Source organism: Glycine soja, chromosome 18 (genome assembly GCF_004193775.1).
Source record: "Glycine soja cultivar W05 chromosome 18, ASM419377v2, whole genome shotgun sequence".
Lineage (NCBI taxonomy): Eukaryota > Viridiplantae > Streptophyta > Magnoliopsida > Fabales > Fabaceae > Glycine > Glycine soja.
The window spans coordinates 8,788,980-8,805,022 of record NC_041019.1 but is presented as its reverse complement, the minus strand read 5'-3'; the positions used below and the strand labels follow the sequence as shown (position 1 = coordinate 8,805,022).

General features: G+C 31.9%; 1 protein-coding gene across 1 annotated transcript; it reads right to left on the bottom strand.

Moving 5' to 3' along the window:
• Window positions 1-3,809: 3,809 nt before the first annotated feature.
• Window positions 3,810-9,510, bottom strand: LOC114394825 (putative BPI/LBP family protein At1g04970). The gene is made up of 6 exons (XM_028356501.1): window positions 8,790-9,510; window positions 7,682-7,821; window positions 6,135-6,489; window positions 5,344-5,592; window positions 4,914-5,039; window positions 3,810-4,212 (listed from the first exon to the last, which is right to left on the bottom strand). Exons 1-6 carry the CDS (start codon window positions 9,195-9,197, stop codon window positions 4,009-4,011), a joined length of 1,482 nt encoding a protein of 493 aa, XP_028212302.1. The 5' UTR covers window positions 9,198-9,510; the 3' UTR covers window positions 3,810-4,008.
• Between the last annotated feature and the right edge of the window lie 6,533 nt (window positions 9,511-16,043).

Sequence of the window (16,043 nt, the reverse complement as noted above, 5' to 3'; positions counted from 1 at the left end):
AATATTTTATATATTGAATAAATGATTCATGCATTGATAGTATAAAATTTTTTTACACTACCATCTAATTACATCATCATTTAATGTAAGTTTCTTAATTTTTTTAATAACAAACTTATAAGTTGTATCAAAAATAATTTCTAATCGATTATTTGACATTGTAATTTTTTTTACATCAACAAACATGTCTATTAAACTCTCTTATATATAAACTGAACATATTTTGGTTTTAATAAACACGTAATTATCTGTCAAATAAGAAACAAAAAGAGAAGAAAGGAGAGTGTATCAAGCAGATATAATAATAAACTTTGAAGTTATTATAATTTCAATAGTTAATATATGTGTATTTTATATTCTAAAGTATAATTTTTCGATCACTTTAGAGGAAGCAAAAATTCGTTAATGAACAAAATTTCAAGATTATGATGACAAAAAAATATCTCACAATATTCCAATCCTAAATAATAGTACTTAAAATTACTTTTTTGGCTTGATTCACACATTAATACAAGTGAAGAAACATGTGGAATTTAATCCAGTACCATAGATCCTTCAATTTTACCACCTTCACCAATATGGGCAAACCTAAAGTTATTAACTTTCAGAACGGTTTGTACCTTGAACATAAAATAGGAACTAATTACATCAACGGAATTGTCCTCTATATAAAATTATACAAACATATAACCTGGGAAGTTGATAAGGGGGAAATATATATATCCATCCTAGTAATGAAGCACACCAGACATGAAGCCAACATAGCAAGCATTTCCATTACAAACTTTTGATCTAAGTTGTAAGGCCCCTCATCCCCGTGTCTCCAATAGCGCAAATCTGAACCAACTACTACCATTTATGAACCCTCTTTATAGCTAAAATTAAACTCATAAGTATCCCCTCTTTGGCAGGTTGCCCTTATATTTAGTAACTTACCTGTAGCACACACAAAGCACAATTATTCTAATTCCACCAAAGAATTAATATGAGTTGTGATGACCCACAAATCGAACGATTTAAAATGTCTATTCCAACATGGAAATCCACTCTACCATAATCCATATCATAACAAAATAAAGTTGATACCTATGAGGCAATTGCCTTAAAGTTTACATGGCTAGAAGAGGAAATATAGAATATTATAATGTAGTAGCTATAGATTAAAGGGAAAATTAATTATAAGGGTAGTTAGGTAGTTGCTTATAAAGATGAGAAAGGAGAAGAAGAAAATGGTCCGGCACAGATTCACGTGAGCCGCCGATTATCACGGTGGTTTGGACTTGAAAGGAGCTCAAAAGGTGGAGGGGGCCAATGGATAGACTTAAAATTAGAGGTCAAGATTCCAAAGATTTTTTTGTATATATATATTTTAGTGCGGAATTTCAGAGGGAGAACCATAGTGGGTTTGGGTTAGAACACTTGCACCATACTTTTATGAATTATATATGTTGCCTTTTCATTCGTGGCTTGGAAGAAGACCATGCAAAAGGACATGGAGATAAAAATGATATCATGGTTTCGGTGTTTTCAAACTAGCTAGGACCATATATGGAATTGACTTATGCTCTAAAACCAAATAGTTTAGATGAATTATATCATCAAACATGAAGTTTGTCGCAACCGTACGTTCTAACTAAGAGAGTTACGGTAAAGAAATAAATAAAAAAAATTAAAGAAGCTTTGTCTATGACACGATTTAGGTAATATATGTAAGTTGTTGTAAATTTTCTAATAATCGAGTTCAATTCTTAAGAATATATATATATATATATATATATATATATATATATATATATATGAATGAAAGAATAAATCAAATCAGTATAACTTTGATAACTATTACATTATGTTATAACTTTTAACTGAATAATATTTTCTTAAAACTTATTATTGGATTGAAAGTTTTTTTACATAAATCACATGAAAAATTTTATATTAATCTCAAATCATTTGTTACCTCGTTCATATAGATTAAAATTGATGTAATATAAATATTTTAAAATATACTAAAATATAGATCATTTAATTACATTTTTATTATTATTTAATTTTGACAAAATTTAACACAAACGATTTTGATAACATGTAGATATAATTCAACGGTTAGATCAATAAAAATCACATTCTATAATTGGGACAAATTCTTCCCATTAACTCCTAATATGTCTCCCATAAGACTATTTAAATAAGTTTTTCCATAAATATTTATAAAAAAATTAAAAAAAAAAGAAAATGAAATAAATTTATCTCTTAAACTAAAATTAGTTTATATATAAGTTAAAATCATTTAGCTTTTCCAAAAAGTTGATTATAACTTAATTTATATATAAATTTATCTCATTTTAACAGAAATTAAATTGATGAGATCGTCTTTATGTATATCCTAAGCATAACTTCTCATGATTTAAATTCTCTAATATAAAGGGTGAAGTGATGCAAAACCCAAGGTTCCTTCACCTTTTTGCCTCACCTTAGAGATTATAGGTAGATAGATGTAGTGTTTACTGATATTTGTTCCTTTCTTTAAGAACTTTGTCCCTAAAATGAAGTATTAGGGTTACTACAATAGCAAATAATATGCCACATTTTCTATTTATTAATGGAGTTAGTAGATGAGTAATGGCAAAAATTAATTTGACCGATGGAATTCAATTTTAGGGATCTATTTATCATTTTTCTAATTTATCCCAGAATTTAGCGTATCTTAATGTGTAGTACTAAACTAAAGGAAATTACTTTATGCACTCTTTTTTTCTTCCTGCACCCCAAAGACCCAAACAGACAAAAAAACCTCACCAAGCACCCCTACCTCTCCTATGAAAATCCAAGCCGTAAAACCTCCATAACCACCATGGCCCACCTCCACCCAACCATCCAACATCACCGCCACAAAATGATTTGAGAACTATGCTTCATTTGTGATTTTCATGGCTACAGTTAGAGTGTTGCGAGCTTTGGAGAGATGCCATGTGGGAGCGGACCTCATGTCTAGAATAACAGTAAAAGATTGTGTGGATCATAGGATTGAAGGTTTAGTTAGAGATTTGGTTTTGAGGCTTGTCACCCAATTCTGGAATATCTATTCCAAAATATGATTTTCATATTCTGAAATAGGTATTCCATAAGTGTATCAGTAATCCAAAAACCTATTAAAGATTTTTGATTTACCTATACACTTTCAGAATACCTGTTCCAGAATATAAGAAGGATAACATGGGAATTTTAAAACATTATGGGTGCAAGAAGATAAAAATGGGGTGCAGGAAGCAATTGTTTTTGTTTTTATGGGCCAGGTCTAGTGGGGTGAACCATAAAAATGGCCTCCAAAGTTAATAGGAATTAAATTCGTTTGTGTTTTACATAATTAATCTTGAAATTTATGAGAAGGTACGTATTATATATAAGCTTTTCATCAATGACATTACATCAATATGGCTTCCATTAAGCCTCTCTCTCTCTCTCTCTCTCTCTCTCTCTCTCTCTCTCTCTATATATATATATATATATATATATATATTAAAAGAATTGGACATGGGAAACAAAAGTTATTACAACCAACATGCATTCATCAAAATTCAAGATTAATGTTGCTGCAACACATCAATGCTGGTTTTTGCGTTGTCAACAAATCAGTTTGCCTTTGTTGGCTTATGACCTGAAGTAATATATCTTGTACCAGTTGGAAACTTTCGTGGTCAATTTCATTTTATTTTTAAAAGATAAAGAACACTATTGCTTTAAAATAAGTTTTAAAAATCTTGTAATGTAAAAGATGAAGTCAAACAAGCTATGAGTGTTTATACATACAATGACACAAAAATAATGGTATAGATTTTTAACAAGTAATCTTCATGGCAGGATGTATGTGTATACAAGGCTAAATCCAAAAGGTATACTAATTGTGAAATGTACACGAGTAACTTACAAATGGGTTTCTATATATATTCTTCATTTACAACCTTCTTACCACAATAATACAGCAGGCAAATTTTTTAATGTAGCTATATTTTATGAAACATAAGCTAACTGTTGACCTAGATAGTAATCTTCTAAGAAGGAAACATCACTACACACCATAATCCATGGATGATTGTACAAGATAATTGCATTCTGAAAGCCATAACCATCAATAATTGGTAATGGGAATCCTCTCTTTAATTTGAAGTTCAGGTATGGAAGGACAACAGTTTTGAGGACACTTGACATTAGTGACTGCAAATATTAACAAAAGTTGAAGAGTAAGATTAATTTGTAGTCAGCAGGATAGACAATGATAAGAAAGTAGAAATTAGAATTCTTTATGTGAATTTAGGAGATGATGTTACAGATGTGCTATACTACTTGCAGAATTGTAAATGAATCCAAAAAGTGAAACATGAAGGATAAGAGCAAAATATGTGAAATGGTCCCCTAAGAGCTAGCCAATGTCTCGGCGGCTAACACTCTATGATATTTTATTCAGCCTTTCTAGTCAGCCCCTCTATAGTTAACTTTGATACCAATTTACGTCCCTTAAAAGTTAGTTGTTAAGGGGAGAAAACTAAGCCACTTAAGTACTCCACCGAGCATCTCATACTACTCGATGGTAGATTTATGCACCCCAAGGGCCCTATCAATGTCACTTCCAACAAAAGAGGATAAAATGAATGTCTATCTCCCCCTTCTCTTCCGCTCAATCTAATTACTGATCTGTTATAACTTGTAACAGAAATGCTGGTGATTTGAAATGATATAATGGAAATACAAATGTAAAACAGAAATACTAATGGATTGAATTGCTATCCTATCCTAGAATGTTCCTCAAACTAGGTGGAAATCATTTGATCATGCGGTTCGGTTTCATCCAAGTTTTAATTAAAAAAAAAATGCATACATTGTTGCAAGGTGAAAATATGAATACTAGTCTGATTTACCTGGATCAGACGCACGTGCAGTTTCCCTATTTTGCTCCACTTCAAGTATGCAGAAAATGTTTGTAATCTGAGCCAACCAGCAATATTGTTTCCTTCAATTTCCACAGCACATGAAGCACTAATTTCCTGTAGCATAAGCAGAATAATGCAACCGGTTAGTTAGATATGATAAATGGATATTGATCATGCTGAGACAGAAAAAATAATTAGCAACTTTGAAACTTAAGTAAAATGATCAAATTATCGATTTGTTTTGTATATGGGAATATGAAAACAAAAGAGTGAAAAGTTTGAATGCTGCGTAGCTTAATCTGAATGTTGAAAAGAAGTACATTATGATGTTTAGCTCCTTGAATGATTGTTAGCTTTAGGAATTTTTAACTATTCACTTAAGCACATTAACTTCCTTTCTGAACTTAATTTAGCATACCACTGAGATGCATGCAACAGGTATGACTTCACCGTCTTCCAGAACATCAATCGTTATATCTACAAAAATAGTTGCACCAATGTCTTGGTAGGTCACTTGTATAACTGGTGGAGAAGATATAGAGATATTAAGTTGCATGTCATCATTTGGATATCGCTTGTATAATTGGGGAACTATGAATCTCCATTCAGCAGTGTTCAAAATGTCCTGATCAGGCAGTTCATCAATAATCAATTGCATTTTACCTGCCTGAGAACGAGAACAATATAAACTGTTAAACTATATTTTAATCTACAATAATGTAAAATCAGAGATTTAGCTAATCCTGTTGACATAAAATGCCTGAAGTATGAACAGTTAATAGAAGGCATTCAATCAGTCTATAAAATAGAATTAGCACTATTATAGCATTTAAAAACAAATGAATAAAAGACTCAATTCGAAGTTACTGTGACATATTCTAGCAATCTAAGGTCTATTTGAGCTCAAAAAATGATCCTTCTGTCCCAAATTCACTGAGAGTCCAACAACGTCAGAGCTCCCAACCTTCATTTTATTGTAGAAAGACAATGCTTTGGTCCAGCCAAGACTGTCCATCTCTTGGTTTCATATAATTATTAAATTGTTTCTTCTGCAATGTTTTTGATGATGTCAGAACGTAAAGAGAAACAAATTTACCAACAGCAATCCTAGCTTAGATCCTATGCAACAGGTTATAACAAGCTACTATACATCACAGATAGATTGGACTAAGGCATGCAAAGTAAGAAATAAAAATTTCAGAAACTTACATTGTAGTAAACTAGGGAAGCAGATTTGAACACATTTTCATGTATTGAAACCTTTATCATCTTTTGTAAACCACCACAGGCAGCAGAAATCTTCATTCCTTTCTGGTAGTAACGTTGAGGTACTAAAACTTCATTTTTCCCTGTGAATAAACCATTAATTGCAATAGCAATAGAGGAGTTACTCAACACAGGATTGCCAACAAAAGAAACATTTAGTGCAGCAGTTTTGTCTAGTGAGATCTGCTCTGGAAGAGATTTCAAAAAATGATCAAGATTCATTATCCCTTCTTTTATTTTCTCTGAAATACCCTCTTCAACTGCAGATGTTATATCCCCTTCAAAAACATCTACCAGCCTGAAACAAACATAAAGAAGCCAATGGCAAAATATCTTCATTAAAGTTATATAGGACCATAATGTTAGCCAAGTTCGTAATATCATAAAATGAAAATGATTGTGCTATCAATTAACAGATGTTTGAAAAGAAAAACCACTTTAATATTATTACCCATCAAGAGTCCTTACACTAAAAATAAAAACAAAATAAAAAATTAACGTATGAATTTCTTAACTTTCAGTTAAGAACCATTATATTAGTGTCTTTGTGAAATCAAGGACAGACCTATCTCCATAAGAAGTCTAGCTACTTCACCAAGAAAAGAAGCAATAAAGTGGAAGCGATGCACTTATTCTTTAATCCAAGTTCACCACATTCAAGAGGTGACAAGACAACCTTTGCTCTTGGCAAACTGATCCTAAAAGATTGGAAACAAGAATTCTGGAATCTCCTGGTAAACACTGATTCGTGCTTTTTCCTTTTCCCTTCTAATGGAATGGAGTATGATGAAAGTTTATATATTCTAACCTCATGTTAAGAGTCGCACTTTATCAGGAAAACTATGAAAGTAAATCAGGAACCACATAGGGATTACTATATTACAATCATAAATATAACCAAAACATTTAGCCATAAACAGTAAGCTAGGGATCATCTTCGTTAGTTGTCTTATATAATCTCCCTGCTGAATCTTGACACCAAAATAAAACAGTTCTATGTTCCCCCAAAATTATGTTCCTAGTCATGTTAATTTGGAACTTAAAGGCATAGCACGGATAAAGAGTTCAGGAATGTGAGAAGAAGAAAGGCCAAAGAAGAAATGCTATCCAACTAACTTTGCCAATATATACATCTTCAGTAGTAAGCAAACTGCAAAAGGCTACTATTTCTCTTTTTAGAATAAGTTGACATATTCTACAAACTGTAGCTCTGCATTCTCATGAAAAAAAAATGTTGCAGAGTTAATGGAAGAAGCTATTCTTTTTTTTATAAGCATAGCAGCTATTTTCTGCTGTGTGTTTCAAGTCACACTTGACTAAAGAATAAAGCAGTAGAAAATAGAATTGAAATATAGCTTTGTTATAGTAGTTGTTTACCAAATGCTCGCCATGGGAACGTAAAAACTCCAATAAGCAAAGAATAATTATCAAAAAAGGAAAATATGAATAGTACCCATTTTTCAGAAACATCGATTAAGAAGATTGCTTACAATTGGTAAAGCCAAGATGCACCACCGTCCAACTTTATAGATAAGTCTCCCACATAACATCCATAATCTAAGAGAGCCAATTTAAGTGTTCCTTCTTGGTTCCTTATATTTACTGTGAGTCCCACTTGCATACCTGTAACCTTCCAAACCATAGTACAACACAACTAAGTGAGAGATATTATTTATTGAACAGCAAGTGTTTGTGTGAGTCTAGACACTAAAAGTCTGTTATTTTCACAGGTTTTTGCCTATCAGATACTGAAATCGAAATACACTTGTTTAGTTGTTCATCTATATAGAACATCTTTTTTCTGTGTTTACAGTGGGGGGGAAAAAACTAAAGTTATTATTCAATTAGATAATGTTAAATAAGTTTATTTTGATAAGCTTCAACGTGAAGCTTCTTTAAGGTGAGTTAACAAGGTCATAAGCTACTTTATAAACTTGCCAAAAACTTAGAGACTGTTTGGTTTGAGAAAATGTTATCTATTAGCCTATACAAACTTCTTAAAAACGGAAACAAAATGAAAATAAGGTCATTTTTGCATTTTAAAATGAAACCAAACCACCCGTGAAGCTTTTCCGAATGACTTATGACCTGGAGTATCATATTAGAAAAAGGATCTATTACAATTACTTGTTTATGATTTCCATTTTAGTTACAACCTTTATCGAAATATCAAGAAATAATTATAGATATTCTTTGTTCTTCCTTTTGCGATCTTATAATCAACTCAACTTACAAGAACAAGATATTGAAAGTTTGAAATAGAAATTCTGCAGTGCACAGCAATCAAAAAACTTTTTAACCAGTCCCATGATCTTTACTGCTATGATTTAATTCCAATTGCAAGACGATGCAAATGCAAAATTCCATTCCAACATTCTTCTATATAGATTCTCTAGGACAAACAGGCTAACCAATTATGACAGCATAATCAACTTAAGGAAAATATTTGTTATTTGTTTTACGAAGTCAAATCTTCCGAAATTTGAATTCAATCGTGTAAACTACAATTCAACAAAACTCTACAACTGCAGCTACAGAAAAAAGACCAAAGGGGATAGTATAAAGTGTAATCATGAGAGTGAAATTCTAATTTCGTACCTTCACTGAAGCATTCCCACTATCTGAAATTCCAAATGGGATTAACCAAGAGCTGACAGTGTACCTCCACCTCATACTCATATTAGCAATGGCACCTGAAATCACTAGAACAATGCCACTCTCCCCAGTCTTAACAGATGAAGAATTGACTTCAACATCCTTGATTGTGATGTCAGAAAGAACCACTTTAGCATTTCCAACCAAAGGGACTTGGGCAGAATTCTCAATCTCTGGCAGCTGAAGCATAACAATGGAGGCAATACCTTTCTCTATCAACAACTCCTTGGCATATTCAAGACCCTTGTCAGATATGACCCCAGAGATAAAACCCTCTTCAAGGGGTTGCGCATAACAACAAGTTGAAACCAGAAGAAGGGGTAGTAGAGACAAAACAATTGAGGGTGCCATGAATTTTTAGATAGGATCTTATGAGAGGGACAGAGTTAGCAATAGCAGCAACTTAGCATAAAGATACAAAGAAAATTTGCTAAGGTAAGAGCATGATGGTTATGTGATGTTCATGATGTGAAAGATGAAAAATTTGAGACACCCATGTGACGAAACAAGAGGGTTAAGAAAGGGTTTCTTAATATGGTTGTTTTGTTGAGACTGTTATTGGAGTTTGGTGTCTGAAATCAAGGACTAGTCACTGTGAAAGGAAACGTGTGTAGCAGGAACTGGTAGGTATGTCATATGTGTGTTGTTGAGTTAGAGTTACCATGTTATAGACCAATTATTAGTTATTACTATGTGAGCTCGAGAACCACGCAAGTTGTAGTGTTATGTTTCAGAATATTCTGACACTTGAAAATGCATCATTCACATTCTAAACCAGATTCTCTTATAAGGCTAATTTTATCTTTTTCTTTCACGTTTCATTTTTCAAGAGTCAATAGTTTCTTCGGAAGGTATAAATTCAATAATTTAATTAGAATATATGTTTTGTTTAGTTGTTCATGTTATTTGCTTATTCAGTATACGACTAGTGCCTCAAATTGTGATTTATTGTGCCTTTATTCTCTAGAATTAACGAAATTAAAAAAAATGTCTCATAAACTATAATTTTATCACTCATTTTAGTTTAAATTTACATTTAACACGTAATATTTAAGAGATAATGTTAACATATATATTCAAATATTAAAATTATAGCAAGTGATTAAGTTTAAGAATTTAGACAAAACAAGTGTTAGCTTTTAATTTCATTATGTAAATTACAACAAATCCCAATTTCAAGAATTAAATTATTGCTTATTCTTTTCTTAAAGAATTATATATATATATATATATATATATATATATATATATATATATATCATTTTTAATATTTTGGATAACCCCTAACCTATCGAATTCTGCTTTTTTTCACAAAGCAAATGCTAATTAGTGACTTAAGGGCATTGATTAAGAAATTAAAAAAATTTATTAGGATGCGTAAAATTAAACTCCTCGTAACTTTTTTTATGTTATTCCTATGATTTTTACATTAAGCACTTTCTCATTTTAGTTCCTTAACTAATATCTTAAAGACATTAGTTAGCAAGATTCTTTCTAGAATTATACTAGTTGATTTTATAGGACTATATTGTTAACCTACTCAATCAAGACAGGTTCATCTCATAAGTCTTTTATGGCTAACTTATACCAAGATTGACTTATCAATGTTGACCTTACCATCTTGCCTCAATGACTTCAATCTTGTCATGTGTCTTGCATGACAATAATTGACAGTCACATAGGCCATGCACACTGCACCAACTTAACAACTTTTTCTAACAAAGTCATTACTATTTAAGAATGTCTTGTCTACCATATATGAATCTAATCTCATTTTTACACTTTCTTTCATACTCTCACTAACTTAAGCTCAAAGTCCTTACAAGGGGCCACCATCGGATTTTTCTACATGAATGTTAGTATGGAATTATTTATGCGAATTGTGCTCGGCCCAAAGGAAGACACAATTTGGCCAAATAATAGCATACCTATGATGATAAATATGTGACAATTATTAAGGTTTTTTTTTCATGAGAATAATAGTCGGTCCAAAGAAAGACTATTATTTGTCAGAATTAATTGTCAATATTTGATCATTGCGTTGAGAGTACCAATTACAAATTAATTTCTCTGTCCAAAGACTAGAATTAATGTTGTGCTAGGTATCTTGTGATGGATCTGTTATGGGAAATATTTGCATGTCTTGTTATATATACTTTATATGACTTGCTTGATTATTTGTGAACATGTTATTATTTTTGTTCTCTCTTTAGTTAATATTACCAGTGCTGCAATGTTACTGCCCAAGTGAATTCTATCTCAATGTTGAATGAGACAAATTTTAAAGTCTGGAAGGAAGCTGTAGAAATTGTTCGTGGCTGTATGGATTTGGACTTGGCATTGAGGACGAAACAACCCATTTTCACTCCGGAAACCTCTAATGAGGTAAAAAAAAATTGAGAAGTGGGATCGGTGCAACCAAACGTGCCTTATGATCATGAAGCGCTCTATTCCAAGGGCGTTTCGGAGCTCTATTTCTGAGGGTCAAAGTGCAAAGAAATTCCTTGAGGAAATTGAGCAATACTTTGCCAAAAATGAAAAGGCGGAGACGAGTAACCTTTTGGCTAAACTCATCTCCATGAAGTATAAAGGCAAAGGGAACATAAGGGAGTACATTATAAAGATGTCCAATCTCACATCAAAACTCAAGTCACTTAAGTTAGAGCTTGGTGAAGACCTGCTCGTGTACTTGGTTTTGATCTCGCTTCCTGTACACTTTGGGCAATTCAAAGTGAGCTATAACACTCAGAAGGACAAATGGTCCCTCAATGAGCTTATATCTCACTGTGTGCAAGAGGAGGAAAGGCTGCAAAGAGATCGGACTGAAAGTGCTCACTTGATTTCGACCTCTCAGAATAAGAAAAGGAAGAAGACTAAGGGTGCTGCAGAAGGGACTTCTCAGCAAAAAAAACAAAATAAAGATGATGAATTTACCTGTTACTTCTGCAAGAAGTCGGGACACATGAAGAAAGAGTGTCCCAAGTATGCCGTTTGGCGTGTGAAGAAAGGTAAATTTCTTACTCTAGTTTGTTCAGAAGTTAATTTGACTTTTATACCTAAAGATACTTGGTGGGTAGATTCTAGTGCTACTACTCACATAAGTATGACTATGCAAGGTTGCCTATTGGAACTTTTAGATTACATTTAAAAACTGGATTTTATTTGGATTTGTTTGAGACTTTTGTTGTACTGTCTTTTAGACGGAATTTGATTTCTATTTCTAGTTTGGACAAATTTGGATTTTCTTGTTCATTTGGAAATAATAAAGTTAGTCTCTACCAAAATTCAAATATGGTTGGTTCTAGTTCTTTAATTGATAATCTTTACATGTTTGATGTTATTAGTTCCTATAATGAAATACTGCAAATAAGTTCACATGGTACAAAATGAAAAATTGAATGAGAATTCAGCCACCTTATGGCATAAGCGTTTGGGTCATATCTCTAAACAAAGAATTTAGAGACTTGTGTTGGATGAAATTCTTGACCCTTTGGATTTATCAGACTTTGAGGTTTGTATTGAATGCATAAAGGGAAAACGAACAAACATAAGAAAATTAGGTGCCAAAAGAGCTAAAGACGTCTTGAAACTAGTGCATATAGACATTTGTGGTCCTTTTCCTACAACTTCTTGGAAAGGTCAAGCATTAAACATTTACACATTTGGGGTTGTCCAGTTGAGGCACGGCCTTATAGGCCATATGAAAGAAAGCTGGACTCAAGAATAATTAGCTGCTATTTTGTTGGCTAATGCTGAACACTCTCGGGGCTATAAATTTTACAATCCCACCTTAAGATTTTTTTTCGAGACGGGAAATGCAAGATTTCTTGAGGAAGTTGAGTTTGGGAAGGAAGGGAACATAAGGAATGTTGTCTTTGAGGAATAACCTATTATTTATAGTGATCAAGTCCTCATACCTATTACTATTCAAGACACAACTCCAGTAATAGAAGACAATGTTCAAACTATTGACATTGTTCCAGAACAAGACAACAATGAGGTTCTCCCTCAAATACCTTTAGAGCAACCTCAACAACCTCAAGAAGTGTCATTAAGGAGATCCATTAGAGAGAGGAGAAGTGCAATCTCAAATGATTATATTATATTTCTCCAAGAACATAAGGATGGTGTTGGTTTAATAGAGGATGATCTAATCAACTTCTGTTAAGCTATGCAAAGTTCTAAGTCTCAAAATTGGATTGATGCCATGAAGGATGAGATGAAGTCTATGAATGACAATGAATTTTGGAATCTAGTCGAATTGCTTGAAGGTGTGAAACCTATTGGTTGTAAATTGATATTTAAAACCAAGAAGGATTCAAAGGGTAATATCGAGAGATATAAGACTTGTCTAGTTGCTAAAGGCTTTACTAAGAAGGAATGCATTGACTATAAAGAAACCTTTTCTCTAGTATTTTTAAAGGATTCTTTTGGTTAAATTGTGTAATTTTAATAAAATTTGTGTAATTTTAAGACCTCCCATTTATTGTATTAAATTGTCTTGTATTTTTGGTTAAATTGATTGAAACAACATGTTGCCAAAGCAACCTCTGTTGTGTAAATTTATTTGATTAAATTTACACAGATGTTGCATGAAATTATTCATGTGAATTGTGCTCGGCCCAAAAGAAGACACAATTTGACAGAATAATTACATGCTTGCAATGGTAAACATGTGGTGATTATAAATAGTGTGATTTTCCATGTGAATAATGAAATGTTCAAAGACAATCATTATTTGATCAGAATAATCATCATATAAGTTTTCCATGTGAGCAATGAAGTGTCCAAAGACAACCTTTGTTTGACAGGACTTATCACCAATGTTTGATCAATGCATTGAGAGTACTGCTTGCAGTTAGTCTTTTTTAATCCAAAGATTGAGGATTAATGGCACACTAGGTATCTTGTTTGGGTCTTGAAATTTACCATAAAGATTATTTATGCATTGCATGTTTGTTGTTCTCTTCTTTAATTGTTGTTGTTGTTGTTGTTACTACTATGGTTTAAATTACTCATATTATGTGAATCCCAAATCTGCATGTGTAAAATTTGGAGTTTTAAATTATTTTGTGGGAATCCTAAGGTGATATATGAGTAATCTTGACATGTAACACTAGAAGTAGTAAAGCGCATTATGCATTAATTGAAGAGAACAAGAAACTATCTGTTTTCATATCGAAAGTCTAGAATTTTAGAGATCATTGGGTATTCTGACTTCGATTATTTCAGAATGTTTTAATAGCAATCACTTCACATAAGGATTCACATTTGACCATGTTGGTGGAGTTAATATTTTGCTATGAGACATTATACTAGAATTTATGATTGCTAAATTATTTTAACTGGCTTGCTTGTTGTCGCCAACATTAAGTAGCCATCAGGTGTTTATTGAAACAATATCTTAGCAGTCTTATTAAGAATTCAACCAAATAAAAGTTTGCTGACATAAGGTATTTGGTTGTTAAATAAAGAATCCAGAAAATATAGATTTGTATAGAACATATAGGAACTCATTCCATGCTAGCTGATCCACTTACTAAAGGTATGACACTAAAGTTTTTTTTTCACGAGCACACTGCTCATATGGGTATAATTCCTGACAGTACCTTAGTTTAGTGGGAGTCTTATGTTCTATATCTTATGGTTTACAAACATATTTGTTATTTGGATTTTCTGCATAAATAAAGTTGAAGTTTATCATTTCATTATAAGTTTTTTTGTGTGCAATATTTGTATTGTATTTTGGATTGATCTCTATAAAGAATAAAGTTTGGACTAGTTGGAAATAGACATGATTAAGATCACATTGTATGTAATTTCCATGCCGCTTATCCATATTTGATCTATGTCATCGAGTATGAGTAACGATGGTGATCATTGTGGCTTAGTCAAGTTAAATTATGATGAAAACTGCAATGGTTTCCTGTTGCTATATGAGATAGACCAGATTGTATAAAAGGAGTCTAAAAGTAAATAACGTACGGTTGCTCGCCTAAAGAATTTTGTGATATAAATGTCTAAGGTTAATATGAAGCCCAAGTGGGAGATTGTTAGGAATTTAAAAATTCCTAATTAATTAATATGGGCTACATATTATATTATAACATTTATATTAGTTATTTACATTTAAATGAGCTCAATAAAATGAGCTCAATATAAAGTGATCTATTTAAGTAAGCCCATTAGATTGCCAACAGATAATTGATATGGGCTTAATGAGTGGAAATCAGTTTGGCCCATTAGGGGATAATGGGAACCCTAATAGGTTTGAAACATAAGGCATGGTTATGGTCCCCAATATACCAAATCAACAAACAGTTTCTCCTTTCCCCATCTGAAGAGAAAACGAAGGTCCCATAAGGAAGAAGGTGATTTGGTTGAAGAAGGTCATTAAACCAATTGTTTGTGACCACTGTCAGATTCCGCTGCATGTTAATCAAGCTTTATGGATCCAGGTATTCCTTAAAACCTCTTGATAATCTGACGTAATGTGTTTTGGTGCTCATTTGGTATTGTATATGGTTTATTGAAAATTCTCAACATTTTGTTGTTGTTCTAGTTAAATCTTCACCTATCAAAAATTATCTTTGATTGTATTTTGTACCTTCCTTAGATTCTTCTACTAAATACTTTTAAAAAAATAGTATTAAACAATATTTTTAATTTTATATATATATATATATATATATATATATATATATATATATAATATTTTAACTAGTTTAAAAATTCTACATGAATTATTCACATATATTCATTTTTGTAGTTTCGAAATTATTACTTCATAGATAATTTACTCTTTGATTTTAAAGTAACTTTCAAGGGAGAAAAAGATAAACATAATCTAACATGTTCAAAACCTTATATTGAGGATCTTTAAATCAATTGTTTTATTTTTTTATCGACAAATGTTAATTGTTAATTTTTTGTTACTATAAGGAATCAAACTCACGATTTTTTTCTCATTTTCTTCTTTTTAACCACTAAATCAATCTTATATCTGTTCAATTGATTCATGTTGATATCAATAGAGGGTTCTTCACATGCATTGTAGTAAGGTATTTGAAAGGATTCTAATATTTAAGTTAATATTTGACATAGTTACAACATTATATGCCAAAATGATGTGTACTTGGTGAAGGTGGCAATGAGGGTATTCATAAGGAGTTTTAGGTGACATGTTTGGTGGTTTCA